Consider the following 18545-nt stretch of genomic DNA (forward strand, 5'->3'; position numbering starts at 1 on the left):
TTGTCTGGCACCAAGGGTTGGTCAGAGCTCTTGTTCTCTTTTGTCCTGATTTTGTTGTAAAAAGCAGAACCTTTCCATCTATGACCATAGATAGACTCTCGGTCCCTTTCATCCAGACTTCTTTGGTGGCTAACCAGATGAGATGCTGCTTTGTCCTGTCCAGGATGTCAAGTATTACTTGGAGAGGGCCTATGCATTCAGGCCTGAATGCAGAAGATTTTTCATCAATACTGAAACATACAAAGGTGTCTAAGAACACTATTTCCTTCTGGCCTTGTGGGGCCATTCAGAGTGCATACAGGGCATCTTAAGGTCAGGGGCGTTAGCCTGTCACTCACTTTCCATAAGGCCTTCTCGTTTTCTCATGTAATGAGGGCGGCAGTTTGGTGTAGACAGACGTCACTCACAAGTCCTTGGACATGTTTTCCTTAGGACTTTTGTTGGCTGCTCAACATGTGATTTGGAAATATTTAAGATTAGTAGTCATAAGATGTAAAAATTGAATATTTTCATAGTTAACAATGTATATTTTTATAAATAACTATAAAATATATATAAATACAGTATATACTATATATATATATATATATATATATATATATATATATATATATATATATATACACACACACATGTGAGTGTGTTTGTATTATATGTGTATATATACTATATATATACATATACATATATATATATATATATATATATATATATATATATATATATATATATATATATATACACTCAGAATGCAGTGCAAAGATGATTTATCACTTTAAAGCATTGAGTATAATCATTGTTTTGATTACATTAGGAACAATGCATTTTTGTGTGGCGTGATTCATGTCCTCAAGATTACCTGGGGGTAAAATTTCTCACTGTAAGTGTGAGCTGTCTACATATCACCATGGCTTCCACATCTTGCCATTACTACTTCTGAATTCAACATTCTCTTTATAGGACCATAAGATAAATCACTGCAACGGTAACGTTAAAAATTTAACTATAATCATGATGAATAATTCTATTCTAAGTGAAAAATCATAATGTTGCAAAGTATGTAGAGTGAATTTATTATTTTTCGTGGTGGTTTATTTTTTAATATTTCATTAAATGCTTTCAGCTTGGGGAATATACTGTAGGTTTGCTAATTCTAAGAAACCTTCGACTTTTTCTATGTACCCTTCATTAATATTTTTCATAATAATACTGTCAAGTGTGTATGGGTTTTTAGGTGGGTTGTCGGGATCTGTGTCTTGTTGCTAGAGAGAAAGAACTGTCTGTCCTGTAGGTTTTTTGGGGTGTTGAGTCACCACCAGGCTTCGACCACCTAAGGGTTAATTAAGTGACAGTTCATGCAACAGTTGACCATGCGGGAATTCACAGAAGAGCTAATGTATGTGACACTGCATAATAATAATGATACCCCTGCAAGTATGGTGGCATACAGACACAAGCGTCTGGGTTGTTTAATATCTTACTTAATTCCGAGCAACCAGCTTTCCTGCTTATGAATTAAGAGAGGAAAACTCAATAGATAAAAATTTTTCGGATCTTTTATTTTTTTATGCTTCACCATGTACTAGCCTCAATCAAGTAACTTAAGATTCCTCATCATCTTCCATTGCTTTGTAATTGCAGTTTTGATCACCGTAAGGTAGTTCATGTTGCCCTGAATTTTTTTCTGCTGTTACTGGTGTGTATATATATATATATATATATATATATATATATATATATATATATATATATATATATATATATATATATACAAATTGTAGTCAAGGGCAGGAATACTCTGGAGATTCACACTTCCTTTATTGTTTCCTACGTTTCGTGATTCATAATCACATCATCAGGAATTCTATGGAAAATTAAATAAATTAATAAAAGTACTGAACGGCTAAAACTGAATTACGTTAAAACATTAGTCACTAAAAATCTATAAAGGCTGTTAAAATTACATACACAAGAGCACACTTAAATACATACACACAAAGCTTAAAATCACGTTACACACGGACACATATGGTTACATAAGAGCACATTAAAAATAGCAAAATCACAAAACCCTCAAAATAAAAAAAGGAATAAAAATTGTCTAATTTTAAGAAAATTCTTTTTTCTCTTTCCAATAACAGAGAAACAAACAAAGACAGTAATATACTTTAAAAAAAAAAAGCAGAAGACGCTCACCTTACAATACAAACGATAGAACCACACTAACAGTAAAAAGAAAAATATATACAGAAAAAACAAAACAAAAAGATCAGAGGTACAAATAGTAATGACCTATGGCAAAAACAATGGAATTGAGGTAGTTTGCGTGTTCAATGAGGGAACCCGTAGTTTAATGTTTAAAGACTCAAGTATCTGCAGTTTCTGTTGGTTCTGTGCCTGGCCAGGCACAGAACCAACAGAAACTGCAGATACTTGAGTCTTTAAACATTAAACTACGGGTTCCCTCATTAAACACGCAAACTACCTCAATTCCATTGTTTTTGCCATAGGTCATTACTATTTGTACCTCTGATCTTTTTGTTTTGTTTTTTTCTGTATATATTTTTCTTTTACTGTTAGTGTGGTTCTATCGTTTGTATTGTAAGGTGAGCGTCTTCTGCTTTTTTTTTTTATAAGTATATTACTGTCTTTGTTTGTTTCTCTGTTATTGGAAAGAGAAAAAGAGAATTTTCTTAAAATTAGACAATTTTTTATTCCTTTTTTTTTTTTTATTTTGAGGGTTTTGTGATTTTGCTATTTTTAATGTGCTCTTATGTAACCATATGTGTCCGTGTGTAACGTGATTTTAAGCTTTGTGTGTATGTATTTAAGTGTGCTCTTGTGTATGTAATTTTTAACAGCCTTTATAGATTTTTAGTGACTAATGTTTTAACGTAATTCAGTTTTAGCTGTTCAGTACTTTTATTAATTTATTTAATTTTCCATAGAATTTCTGATGATGTGATTATGAATCACGAAACGTAGGAAACAATAAAGGAAGTGTGAATCTCCAGAGTATTCCTGCCCTTGACTACAATTTGTGTGTGTGCATCGAATCTGCCAGATTTGTGATATATTTATATATATATATATATATATATATATATATATTTATTTATTTATTTATATTATATATATATATATATATATAGATATTTATTTATACTATATATATATATATATATATATATATATATATATATATATATATATATATATATATATATATAATGGAACTGAGTCTACAATTGAATAAAATAAATACAGTATCTTAATAAATGCACAAGGGCATACAAAAAATTACTGATAAAGATAAAGAGGAAAACAGGAAAGGGGCAATAACAAAGTAAGTGATCCCAGATGCCGAGTTAGACCCGACCTTCACCCTATATGAATTTAAGTGTTTATCTCATACAGCACAGGGAAAAAAACTAATTGAGGCCTTGACCTCGCCCAGTGACCTCTTGCGCACCATAACATTAACTTGATAACCGTTGAATGAATTGTATAGATAAGTAAACGTGAAACATTAATGGAAATAGGGAGCCCATATGGATGAAACGTGGGAAAATTATACCAGATTTGGCATCGAATGAATGCCCATAGTCAGCTGGAAAAAGGCATCAGGGCAGGGAGTGTGAGATGTGTGGAGAAGCGACAGTGAAAGCTCGAAGTGTCTTGTGAACTTATATAAAATTTCTGAATGCCCATAGACTAAGTAAAAATTCCAAGTCCAAGAATTTTACAATGTGCCTTTTAAGATAAAGGCTTGGTCACTACTACCCATTAAAAGGTGGAAAGTTATATATAATTTTAAGCCTAGATTAAATGTATTTAAGGGGAAACAATTATTTAATACAAGATTTTAAAAAACACTTGTGAAATTTCCAAGATAGCTGACATCTGAGCACAATAAGTGTAAGCTCCAACATAGTCAAATATCAAGCAAACTTGTTCTTACGGAAGTGAAAGCATGCAGTACAACAGACAGTTTTCAAGAAGTGAATACCTTCCCCATTACATATATATATATATATATATATATATATATATATATATATATATATATATATATATACATATATATATATATATTTATGTATATACATATGTATATATATGTATATATATATGTATATATATGTATATTATATATATATATATATGTATATGTATATATATATATGTATATATAATTTATATTTCATATATATATATATATATATATATATATATATATATATATATATATATATATATATATATATATATATATATATATATATATATAATACAAATATTGCTCTTCGACCTCTCTTCCTTGCCTCTTAGTAGAATAGTAAATTAATTTTCTCTTAAAGCTAGGCACACAACAGATTTCTCGCATGAGAAAGAGGAGAGCGGGAAGCAGCAGTTGTTTTCAAACTAGCTGGCCAGCCGACCGAAGGGTGGGAATTTTAAACTCATAAGCTTCAGAGGGGGTACAGTTTGGCTAGGCCAAACCTTTGATATACCGTCCTTAAAACCCACTTTTCTTTGACCTAATTACTGGCGAGTCTTTGTCATCTTCCAGATGATACCCACGACCGTTGTCCAAAGTAAGCTTGGGGGAGGAGCCTTGAATGATTCAAGCGACTCAAGCCAACCCGACATTGGTGACTCTCAGCTCAGGTAACATAGCAAACAGACGTGTTCAGTGCTTTCTTTAAGCACTCTTTGTTTCTCCCCCTTTGTCTCCATTACGTGGGACGATTGTTATTACTAGCAGACCAAGGAAGCTTAATGCAACTGATCATTGCATTATTCAACACAGCGACGTATGTGTATATATATATGTCTATGAATATAAATACATGCATATATATATACATTTATATATATATATATATATATATATATATATATATATATATATGTGTGTGTGTGTGTGTGTATAAATATATATACACATGTGGGTCGGTCGGTTATTTACTTTAGCCATCAGTTAATTGGAGTTATATTACCTTGGTCTACCTAAGACCCACGTAACTGCCAATTAAGGCCAAATAAAGCTCTAAAGAAGAGATAATGAAATGGATAAGGTTGCCAGCTGAAAACTAGTATTACAAAATATAAGTTTATTATACAACCACTTGGATTAATTAAATAAACTTACTGGCAACTTGTTTCAACAAAAGTAAAATAAAAGGAAATTGATTATTTACAGGAACTAACACCAGCTCAAAATATTAGTCATAATCAGGACAGATACCTCGATGCTAAATGAAATGATCGCAACAGATTTAATAGGCCTCTTCAGTCTCTTTCATAAAGCAGCTAAACTCAGTGAACGTTGAACTGTGGCTTCTTGGCATCGTCCAAGAAGCCACAGTTCAACGTTCACCGAGTTTAGCTGCTTTATGAAAGCGATTGAAGAGGCCTATTAAATCTGTTGCGATCATTTCATTTAGCATCGAGGTATCTGTCCTGATTATGACTAATATTTTGAGCTGGTGTTAGTTCCTGTAAATAATCAATTTCCTTTTATTTTACTTTTGTTGAAACAAGTTGCCAGTAAGTTTAATTAATCCAAGTGGTTGTATAATAAACTTATATTTTGTAATACTAGTTTTCAGCTGGCAACCTTATCCATTTCATTATCTCTTCTTTAGAGCTTTATTTGGCCTTAATTGGCAGAGTTACGTGGGTCTTAGGTAGACCAAGGTAATATAACTCCAATTAACTGATGGCTAAAGTACATAACCGACCGACCCACATATGTGTATATATATTTATACACAGACATGTATATATATATAAATGTATATATACGTATGTATTTATATTCATACACACATATATATATATATAATATATATATATATATATATATATATATATATATATAGGCTATTTATAAGCATTAAGCTACAAACGTCCTTTAATATCCAATTCACTCTACCCCAGGAATAATATATTTTCATATATGTTACCCGATGGGGAATTTTTTTGTTGATATTAAGTTCGCCGTCTCGTGGGCTCGAACCACAGAAGAGAAGAACTCAGGACTACAGTGACGCGAATTTTAACCACACGGCCAACAAGTGAGGTATAAGTTGATACAGACTCTCACCTACAATCACCGTCGAACTCAGCTATTTGTACTTAGAATCGATATCAACCCACCTCTGTCATGCTAACCATGTAGTGCATTTGTCGCACACAGCCATATTATGAAAGAATTTTTATTACATCACCATGATTCATATACAAGCATTAAACTACAAACGTCCTTTAATATCCAATTCACTCTACCTCGGGAATAATATATTTTCATATATGTTACCTGAAGGGGAATTTTTTAGTTGACAATAAGTCCGCCGTCTCGTGGGCTCGAAGCATGGAAGAGAAAAACTCAAGGCTACAGTGACGCGAATTTTAACCACACGGCCAACAAGTGAGGTATAAGTTGATACAGACTCTCACCTACAAATCCCCGTCGAACTCAGCTATTTGTACTTAGAATCGATATCAACCCACCTCTGCCATGCTTACCATGTAGTGCGTTTGTCACACGCAGCCATATTATGAATGAATTTTTATCACATCACCGTTTGGTTAAAATTCGCGTCACTGTAGTCCTGAGTTCTTCTCTTCCGTGGTTCGAGCCCACGAGACGGCGAACTTATTATCAACTTAAAAATTTCCCTTCGGGTAACATATATGAAAGTATATTATTCCCAAGACCTCTGTTTATAGGAGAAGTACGTTTACTGGCTTGGGATTGAATTACCTCAGTTTTTCACCAAAGTTGTATAGGACGAATTCAATACGCACTTTGATAGAGCCTACAATGTTTGTTATGATTTTAATTTTTTTCATCAAGATATGGTCTTCTTCCTGAATTATTTTTCTGAAAACTCATATCCCACTTTTGTATTTTACAAAGTTCTGAAAAATTTTTTAAATGAAAAGTTTTGTCCCAGACCGGTGTACAGTACTGCTAGTAAAGATGTAAAGTACATTAAATTGCCTTACCTTGGTCATAGTAGCTATATGGTCCGAAAAAAGTTACAAGAAATACTTAAGCATTGTTTCCCTCAAATTAGTTTCCGGTTTGTTTTCAATAATCCTTTTACTGTAAGATCACTTTTGAGGGAGAAGCCTACTCTGCCTGTGGACCTTAATTCCTGTGTCATTTACTAGTTCACTTGTTCGCAGTGTGGTCTGCGATACGTGGGCTGGCTCAGACAGAATTTTGGAACACAGATGTCTTTCTATTAGAACCAGGTTTCCTCTTTCCAAACCACCCTTTTCTGCCATTAGGGAACACAGCTTAGCACAGGACCATCCTTTCACTGACCTGGATTTTCAGGTACTGTCTTTTTGTTCAAATAGAGTGGACCTTTTGATTTCAGAGTCGCTGGTTATTAAAAAGATGAAACTGGAACTGAACAACAACTCGTCTGGTATTCAACTGGCTATCGTGTAATTTCATAGTAGGTACACAATTGGGTCGTTAAATACTTTACTTTGTGCGTGGTAGTTTGTTTACATTTCACCTTATTTTTATATTTTTTTATGTTTGTGTTCGTTTTTAATTTTTCGTTATTTTGCGTCTCTCCCTTTTAGTTTGTATTTACTGTTCGTTTTATATATTTGGTTAGTATTTTTGCTGAAGATTTATTATGACAATTCATTTTATTGTAATTTCACTGATTCTCATCCTTGTAGGTTTTTCAGCCTGATGATGAGGTTTTATACCTGGAAAGCTCGTATAATAAAGAATGTTCTTCCTGGTCTTGGCAATATTATTCATCATTAAGCTATGATGGACGTTGTAAAAAACAGCAACCCCAGAGTACCTGAGGGTTGTTTATCTTAACAAGCTAATATTTGGGGTGGCTGATGTTAACAAGCTCATTCTGATACTGGCGGTGCATCTGTTTGTTGTCGGCCAAATGGAATGTCCCTTCGCCGTGTTCAATACTGGGGGGTGGCTGATGTTAACAAGTTCATTCTGAGGATAGCCAATCTTTACATGGGTACTCTGGGGTTGCGGATCTTTACAACGTCCGCTATGATTTCCAAGTAGCCGCCCAGTTACCGAGACTATATATATATATGTACATACATGGGGTTGGCTCCTGATAAAACAATAGCACAATCGCACCCCTAATAATCTAAAATATATCTATAAAGAAAGCTCGCTTTGTGTTGAACAACCTACGAACACACTGCACTATTCATCCTCATCATATATTCTCGCACCCTTTATTTTCCAATATCTATTCCACTCCATTCATCAAACGCTTTCCATGTCTTCCTCTCCTCCTCCCCCCCCAACCCCCTCTCATTTCTAATTATGTACTGTAGTCACCAATTATCCATTCTCTGCACATGACTAAAAAATTTCAGAATAATGGTTCCAAAATTAAATAAAACTAAACAATAAATTTTAGACTTACGGCAGTCTTCATTTTGCCAAGAAGGTAATTCATGTCCTCAGTTTCTGGGAGACACCCGCCATTAGTTTTGGCAGCTGCAGATAAAACCTTAATGGCTTCGTCATAACGACCTTGCAGTATCAGCCATCTGGGAGACTCCGGCAATATCCTGGTATAAAATAAAGGTTAGGGAGGTAACTAATATAGTTAGTATGGTTGAAAACAGCAGTAGCTAAAAGTTTCTTCACAAGAGTTACAGTAAAAACTGAATTTTTATTTACGGGGCTGCTTTAACAGAAAATAAAATGAATTCATGTTCAGTATCGGAGTTTCTTTAATTGGAAACACCCAACGATTGTCGGTCCCTGGACGAAGTTCCTCAAGTTGAGTAGAGCTATGAAGGGAGGGTCATTTACAAATTTCATTTGGTTGAGAACACAATGATTTAAGATTCGTTTTTAGCGATTCTGACCGAGAAAAACAATGACTGAAGAGTGATTAACATATTTCCTTATATAAAACAGCACGAAAGCACTCTCAGATTTGCTGAAATAAAGGACAGTGCAGACTGACGATTTAACAGTGTAAAAAGTCAAATGCAATACTGTAAGGATAAAAGGGAAATTACTTAGTTCTTCAGGTTCAAACGAAATGACTTTGCTGAGAACTTAGTGACTGAATATCTATACTGCTGAAATAAAAACAGAAATGACTGCATATACAGTATATATATATATATATATATATATATATATATATATATATATATATATATATATATATATATATATATATGTGTGTGTGTGTGTGTGTGTATATATATATTATATATATATATATATGTATATATATATATATATATATATATATATATATATATATATATATATATATATATATAATAAACTTGCTAGAGTTAAGCACCCACAGTAATTACTGAAGATTCATAAATGAGCTCCTGAAATTAAAAATAAAAAGACTGAAAATTCAGTAACTAAGTTACTGAGCAGTGTACAAAATTCAGTCAAGATTCATCTCTAGCATTCAGTGAAGATTTATCAACCGTGCCACTGCTATTTCATGGCACTGAAAGTTATAATTCAGAGAAAAAGATGAATAATACCTACAGGGGCTTGATCTAACTAGCACTTAAATTAGCTTTAATTCTCAGAAAGTAGATAAAAATGAGTCCAGACACTAAATATATTGTGTTCTTCCTAATTCGAGCAAAATACACCAGAAGAAAAATACATCTCAATCATTTGTAAATGATGTTACCAACTTAAGGAGAGATTATGTGCACAGATAATTACAGCAGACACAAACAATTAAGAGTCAACTACAATTTTGGTTACGTGGTGGGTGAAAGCTTCATGGCGAAAAGAGACCAATACTTAGGAATTATTTTGAATCCGATAACACTAAAGCTGGGAAGCAATAAATAATTAAGACACTTTCAAGGCACAAGTGAATATGCCGAATATTTCCACTATATACTGTACACATACTTGCCTTTGTTATATATACAGTATATATATAGAGTATATATATCTAGAAATAAAAGCATGGGAACATGATTCACAGAAGTAAATGTCTGACTCACACTGGGACTGAACCCCAGTCTTTCATGTAAGATTCCAGGGCATTAGCAATTAGTCCGCACAGAACGAATTGCTAACTCCCTGGCTCTCACTTGAAAGACCGGGGTTCAGTCCTGATGTGAGTCAGAAATAAATATACAGTATACATATATATATATATATATATATATATATATATATATATATATATATATATATATATATATATATATATATATATATATATATAGACACACACACACTTCTGTGTGTGTTTGTGTATGTATGCCTATTTATACTGAATCCTTACCAGTAGTATAATAATAGAAGAGCTGATGAAACAGATATGCAAAGCTGGAGGTTTCGCCACTCCCTTACAAAATAAGCAATGAATGGGAGCAGCATGAATCCCACTGAAAAGAATGCTTGGAACAGCATGCCCATGATAGTCCTGGCCTCTGGTCCCACCACTTCCATCACTGTCAAGAAAACGAAAGGTGAAGATACATAATAATAACTGATTTTGGGGGGAATGGAATAGGTGAAAAATGACTATTAAAAGATAATAGTTTAGCAGACCCAATTAAGTTTTTGGTCACTCTTACGTTCCAGCTCCCTGTTTTCAATTCGTCCTTGGTATTTATAATCCGGGTATTTCTAAACTGTGGCCTATCCATTCAAGGGACGCATCCATGGAGGATTCACTAACCAAATACAATAAAAGATAGCCAGTACCGTGTATTGTGCAGTTCCTAATGACTAAGGTCAATGACCCCTGCTGTTTCTTATTGGTTTTTAGCCAAGGTCATCCGCCAGGCGTGCAGAGCGGAAGCCGAGGAGACCAAGCACCTTTCACCTAAACCCTATTCATCACATCCGGCTGCAAAGAATTTCTGGTGCTCCTCCTAAGCAAAGCCACAATATCTTGTTATGGAGCTAGCCTGTACCCTAAGCTTGGCTTCCTAATCCATGTTCTGTCAGCTGGTCTTTGTTTTATTCATTCGTTAGTATTTCATTTTGATGTTCTATCTATTTTTATTTATGGGGTATGTATAGACCTTCAAACTTATGAAACTCTGTCCCTTCAGGAAATTGAAACCCTGTTCCTGCTTAACTAAGGGACAGGGTTTCATTTCTTTGAAGGTCTATACATATCCCATAAATAAAAATAGATCAAAAATCAAAATGAAATAATAAACGAATGAATGAATTAAAGATATAAATATAAAGTAAATATGATTAAATAAATATGATAAAATCAGTAAATAAGCAGAATAACTAAAAATAAAATAAATAACATTCGATAAATGAAGTAAAATAAAAATTGAATATGTCAGTAAATAAAATGAATACATATATACAGTATATATAATGAAATTCATAAAATGTAATAATTAATACCAAAAATAGACACAATAAGTAATATAAATAAATAAATACTTAAAAATAAATAAAGATATTCAGGAAATATAAATAAATAAAATAGGCAAAATAATCAAATACGGCAAGTAAAGAAAAATAAAACGAATTAGGGAAGGAGAAATAAAGAATAAAATAGATAAATGCATAAACAAATAACTAATGAATGAACAGATTAACACATTAATTAACCAGATGAAAAATACAATAAATGGTTAAGGGTAATTTGAAATGAAAATAACTAAATCAAACAAATAAAATGTAATAGACATTAAACAATAAAATACAATAAATGAATTAAAATAGTAATTAAATTAAAATAAATAAATACAAAGTAAATTACCCAAATACATAAAATTTAGGAATTAAATGAAATTATACTGTAAAAATTTGTGAAAAAATTAATAAGCACGGTAAATATGACAAAGAGTAAATGAAACCAAGTTAATTTATTAAATAAAAGAAAATTGATGAATTTATTAAAATTCATTGATATAAATAAAAAGGAAAATAAAATAAAACATAAACTTAGATAAATAGTGAATGAAATAAAATAAAATTAAAAATATGTAAATTTATGAACTAAGTGAATATATATCTATATATATACAGTATATATATATATATATATATATATATATATATATATATATATATATATATATATATATATAATATACATACATACATATACATATATATATATATATATATATATATATATATATATATATATATATATATATATATATATATATATATATATATATTCACTTAATTCATAAATTTACATATTTTTATTTTATTTCATTCACTGTTTATCTAATTTTATGTTTTATTTTATTTTAATTTTTATTTATATCAATTAATTTTAATTATTTCATTAATTTTCCTTTATTTAATAAATTATCTTAGTTTCATTTACACTTTTTTTGTCATTTATTTTACTTATTAAGTTTTTCAAAAATTTTTACAGTTTAATTTCATTTAATTCCTAAATTTTATGTATTTGGGTAATTTATTTTCTATTATTTATTTTAATTTATTTATTATTTTAATTCATTTATTGTATTTTATGTATTGTTTAATGTCTATTACATTTTATTAGTTTGATTTAGTTATTTTTATTTCGAATTACCCTTAACCATTTATTGTATTTTTCATCTGTTTAATTAATGTGTTAATTCATGCATTCATTAGTTATTTGTTTATGCATTTATCTATTTTATTCTTTATTTCTCTTTCCCGAATTTGTTTTATTTTTCTTTACTTGTTGTATTTGATTATTTATTTTGCCTATTTTATTTATTTATTTTTCCAGAATAATATCTTTATTTTTAAGTTTATTTATGTTACTTATTGTGTCTATTTATGGTATTAATTATCAAATTTTATGTACTTCACTATATATATGTATTTATTTTATTTACTGATTTATTTATCAATACACACACACACATATATACATACCTGTATATATATATATATATATATATATATATATATATATATATATATATATATATATATATATATATATATATATATATATATATTGTACTACTTCATTTATTTATTTGAACTATTTTAATGCCGTAGGGGTTAGTGCCGTCAGTGCACCTCGTGCGGTGTACTTTGACCTTTGACCTAAATTCTATATTTTTGAACTATTTTCTATATTTACTTTATTTTATTCTTCTAAGTATTTTATTCACTTTATGCTTTATTTATGTCCTTTGATGTTATTTACTTTATAATTATATTTATTTTCATTTATCCATTTGTTATTAATTTAATTTTTTATATTTAAATTTTATTTTATGTTCACGATTTATATGCTTTACTTAATTCATTTGATCTTATTTCATTTTTTATTTATATCAGTTTTTATTAATTTTAGTAATTTTATTTATTTTTAAAAAAGAAAACAAATATACAAGAAATAAAATAATTAACAATAAACGAATTAAGCTAGTATACATACATATACAAAATTAAAAACAAATAACATAAGAAATAAATGAAGTATAACGTAAAAAATAAATCTGAAAACAAACTAATAACAAATGGATAAATGAAAAAAGATCAAATTAAAAACAAATAAAATTAAAGAATATTAATATGAAGCATAAAGTCAATAAAATACTTAAATGAACAGAGTAAAATAAATATATAACGTAGTGCAAATAAACAGGTTAACTAATTAAAAACTAATTAAAATAATTATCATAAAAAGGATAAAATATAAACAAACATACAAATAAGTGAAGAAATACATTAAAATAAATATATTAAAGAAATTAAGAGAAATAAAATAAGTTTAAAAAATACATGAGAAATTAATAAAATGATATAAACAATAAAATATAAAAAATATGGAAATTAAATGAAAGAATAAATTAGTAAATAAAAAAGAATTGACTGATTAAAATGAATGAATAAAGGAATAAATTAAATACAAACAAAACAAAAAAGAAAGTGTAAATAAATAAATATAGAAAAAATAAAAATGAATACAAAATTAAATTAAATAAACCGATAAAATAAATACATATAAGAAGAAAGAAACGTGAATTAATAAAAGGAAACAAATGAACAAAAATAATAAATACATAAATAGTATACAGAAAATAAAGATATGAATTCAAGTAAACACATACAAAATAAAAATATATACAAAAAATTAATAAAATTAAATATATAATAAAAAAATTGGATTAAATAAATTGCATACATAAAAAGTTAAAATTAAATAAACATAAAATAAAATAATAATAGAAAATTAACATACCTAATTACATAAAAGAAAAAATGTAACAAAATGAAATTATAAATATAGTAAGTAAACAAAAACAAATAAATAAATAATAAAATAAATTAATTTAATAAATTAAATACATATATATAAATAAAATAAATAAAATATAAGTAAATTAATTAAAATAGTAAATCAAAATTAATAATTAAAATCATAAACAAAATTCTTTAATAATATATTAAAATAAATAAAATATTAATATAAATTATTAGCTAAAATAAATTATAAAATCATATAAAACTCAAAACTATGGAACTTTAAAATTACAGTAAATTAATTAAATTGAATGAAAAAATCTAAAAGTAATATAAATAAAAAGATATCAAGGCAATCAATAATAAATCAATACAAATTAAATAATTAGAAATATGATTACAGAGTAAACGAACTAAAATATAATATATATGAATAATAGAATACATAAATAAATAAAATGAAGATAAAATAAAAGAGTAAATAGATAAATGAGTAAAATTAAATAAAATTAATGAATGCATAATTTCATAAAAACAAAACTGAGTAAGTATATAACAAATACTGTAAAATAACTAGAGTAAACGAATCAGTAAATTAAAATAATAAATAGATTAAAAAAAAGTATACAGAATACTGTACATAAAAATAAGAAAATATACCAAATACAAAAATTTACACAGAATAAATAAATAAGATCAATAAAGGTAATAAATGATTACATTGATAAATAAATTAATAAAATATATATCGATAAAATACTATAGATATATGAAATAAAATTAAAAAATATTTAATAGGTATATCAAATAAATTTTTAAAATCAAATAATAAGTTAATAAATCACATAAACATATGGATAAAATAAAAGATAAAAAATAAAATAAAAATAATAAAGAGGATATGTAAAATAAATTAATAAGAAATACCATTGACAGTCAAAAGTAAATAGGCCTAACTAACATACATAGAAATACATAAACAAATATATGAAATAAAACGGATTAATAGTACACCAATATAAGTAAATAAAAAATATAAAATAAAATTCATAGAATAAATTACGTGACATGAATTAATAAAAAAAATATTGCAGTAAACAACAGCAAATAAATACTTAAAATAATAAAATAAAATAGAAACAGTTAAGAAAATAAGATAAAAACGCTTAAGAAACTAAATATATAAATAAATTAATTAAATTAACAAAGAAGTAAAATAATCTAGTATCTAATAAATAAACTAAACAAAGAATAAAGTAAAGTAGAAAAACAAATGAACATAAAATAAAAATGAATAGACATAAGCATATAATCTACCCAAGCTCTGAAGGGGTAAGTAATTTCCCTAGTGTCAGGGTATATTAGCCTAACCAAATATTAATAACGAGACCCTTGGTTATACTTACGTAGCACGAAACAGGGCAGAAACAGTCCCGAGCCAAAGGCTGCCACGAAGAACCGAAGGACAATGAAGGCCACGTAGTGAGTGGTGAAACTGACCGCCACTGAGGACAGGAGGAAGCCCAACGCAGACCACAGCGAAATCGTGCGCCGGCCAAACCTTGTGTGAGATCTTGACTTTAGTTGGAAACGGGGTGGGTTATTTTGTCGTTATATCTCTTCGACTAAGGTAATAAGATTTCAAGGGATATCTGTTGCATAATCATAAGAAGAATGAGTATTTTCTCATTGCTATATTAGGTTGTTTATGTGATGTTCATATTAATGTAAGGTATCAATAATGAAATGAGATCTTTTGTTCATCGATTCAACCCAAGTAATAGTTATATGTATGTTCAGAGGTTATATAGCGACATCAAAATGAGATGAATCTTAAAGGAAACAACCATTTACAGTGATGACGGATGAATATCTTAAGTTCTCGCTGCTATGTACACATGATGCTTGAGTAGTTACAGGGGCAGTATTTTAGGAGATGCTGTCCCTCTTCCTGAATCCTACAAGTCTTTTTTCTTTTTCGTGTAGGTGTGATGGAATTTATGAAGCAGCACTCGATGCGAGGCATCTATGTACTTCCCTGCCATGGCATTCAGAGCGCTCAATTATAAGAATTGTTTATGACTTGTGAGAGGAGGAGCTTAGAAGTCACTGACATCTACCTAAATGGCTTTACATTTTTAGACATCAAACGTTAAGGCTGCAGATTAAAATGCAAACAGAAGTATTCTACGTGAGCAGTCATGAAAGAAATGTGATGAGGTAACATTTACAACTGTTAATTCTCATGCAGTACTGTTAGTCAACAAGCCAAGCGGACAAAGACAAGCAAGAGAAGGTCCGTAACAACTATAAATGCACTAAAACCAATAGTCACATGACTTGTTATACTGGAAAAGCGCAGTTCTGTCGCAAAACCTGCAAAGAAAATGTGTGAAACATACTTAGAATTTAATGAGAATCTTCATCAAACATCACAAAAACTCAGAGAAAACACATATCAGGATCAGAATCGAGATATAAAAACCAAATTTGTTACTTAGTTGTTGCATTACTAAAAAGACATGGTTAAATTTATTATTATGACAATCTGATTCAAAACAACTTTATAAAGCCTACAAATCACAGGATGCTGCAAAATCGAAATGTTGAGCAGCTAACAATATGATTATTGTCATCAAGAACCATACAATATGAGAGGTAAAATTTGCTTGTATGTCAAATGCTGGCGAAAGACCCCTCATTCATCTTTATCTGAATGTTGGAAACTGCCTGACTACATGCCACAGTATCTGCAGGCTGACAAACTACACAGGGATCCAAAATCGACATACATCTGAAACTAATAGTCTACTCTTGACTTGCTATTTGAACATCATGCCTTGTTCCAATTCAAGAGAGAAGTAGCTTCCAAGTCTTCCAAAGTATGATCATATGTGTAGGTATTTAGACAACTACAGCAAATCGGCTTCTCTGTAATGCTTCTACGTCGGAAAGTATGTGGAAGTCAACTGCTGTGTCTGCTTTTCTAGCTTTCAGTAGCAACGTCTGTTTGATTTTATTCTTGATATAATAAAGACAGCGGATTCAACTCCAAGATGTTAATTCAGTTGCTTAGACAATTTATGCATATGTTTTGGACGTTACTTTGCTACCAGAAGAATCATTTTAACATCTTTTGCTGTCAACTCTCAAGGTGTTGCTGTGGGTTTTTGCAGAAGTGTCAACTAATCTTGAGAGTGCAAGTAAACATTCTAGATTGTAATGAGATCCTGCTGCTCACATTTATTCTCATATTATCTGCGGAAGAGTAACATATGATCTGATAGGAACCGATAGTTATAAAGTGATTAATTTACCCCAAGTTTTTCTTCGAATCAAAATGCACGAAAAAATGCCTACTTTTTATATCTACCTATTTCCTCAGTTACACACCAGTGGGAAAAACTTATTGTTGATTTCTCCGTCTGTCTGTACGATAAAGGTAAACAGAAAGTTTTAAGCATTACACAATGGAAGGCCTTTCAAGCAGGAAAGAAACAACTTATGGTTGCACAATTACAAGAGGATACTCTTGTAACTGGCAAACATCTCATTAATAGCTACTGAAGCCACCTGCCATCACAGCTGACATGTAGAATTTGTGCAGTTTTGCTACTAAAGACGAATAATTTCACTTATTGGCATTTATTTTCTAATTTAACTTGTTTATGGAGCAATATAAGGTATATATAATACAAACCAAATGTAATTAAAAAAATTAACAACACACCTAACTGCATTTTGCCCAAACCCATTACTGTCTTTACGTTTTCGTCCATCGTGAAAATTATATGTGTATAATGAAAATAAGTGACTGATTATCAAAAAACAGGAAGAAAAACATTATGCTTGACAATGAATAGATTTATTTCTTTTGCGAAATGGTTTCCTTTTTATTCCCGGAACGCTGTGAAAAGCACAGAATTCTCAAACCCAAAGTATGATTTGAACACATTTAGGGGAGTACACTTCATGAAACTAAAAACGTTTCAGAATTCGCGTAACTGCTGAAATGCAAACATTTAGAAGAAAATGCCGACACATCATCTAAACTAAACAATGGGATGGGGCAGACTTTCACGAATTAAAAAACTTTGAGGTCTGACACGATGGGCTATAAATAAAAAGGATATAAACACACCACAAGGAAACCCATCAAATAGACAGACATGCAGGAAATACAGCGGTACAAGGAAGCAGACTGGCGCAGAACTTCATCATTGTCATCTCCAATCCATCACTCGTACAAATGTATAAGAACGAACACTTAACACGGTTGCAGTATAAGGAACGTATAAAAAGGTAACATTAATATATAATATAAATT

At 29.8% G+C, this 18545-nt stretch overlaps 1 protein-coding gene across 1 annotated transcript in view; it reads right to left on the minus strand.

Moving 5' to 3' along the window:
- LOC136832811 (organic cation transporter protein-like) overlaps window positions 1–18545 on the minus strand; it is a 126699-nt gene that overhangs the window by 38448 nt on the left and 69706 nt on the right. The window contains exons 6-8 of the mRNA XM_067094404.1: window positions 15625–15779; window positions 10317–10485; window positions 8448–8595 (exon numbers count right to left, since the gene is read on the minus strand). Of these exons, the coding sequence (XP_066950505.1) occupies window positions 8448–8595; window positions 10317–10485; window positions 15625–15779 (472 nt within the window). The remainder of the gene's footprint in view (window positions 1–8447; window positions 8596–10316; window positions 10486–15624; window positions 15780–18545) is intronic.

The sequence above is a fragment of the Macrobrachium rosenbergii genome, chromosome 50, assembly GCF_040412425.1.
Source record: "Macrobrachium rosenbergii isolate ZJJX-2024 chromosome 50, ASM4041242v1, whole genome shotgun sequence".
In the NCBI taxonomy this organism is placed as follows: domain Eukaryota; kingdom Metazoa; phylum Arthropoda; class Malacostraca; order Decapoda; family Palaemonidae; genus Macrobrachium; species Macrobrachium rosenbergii.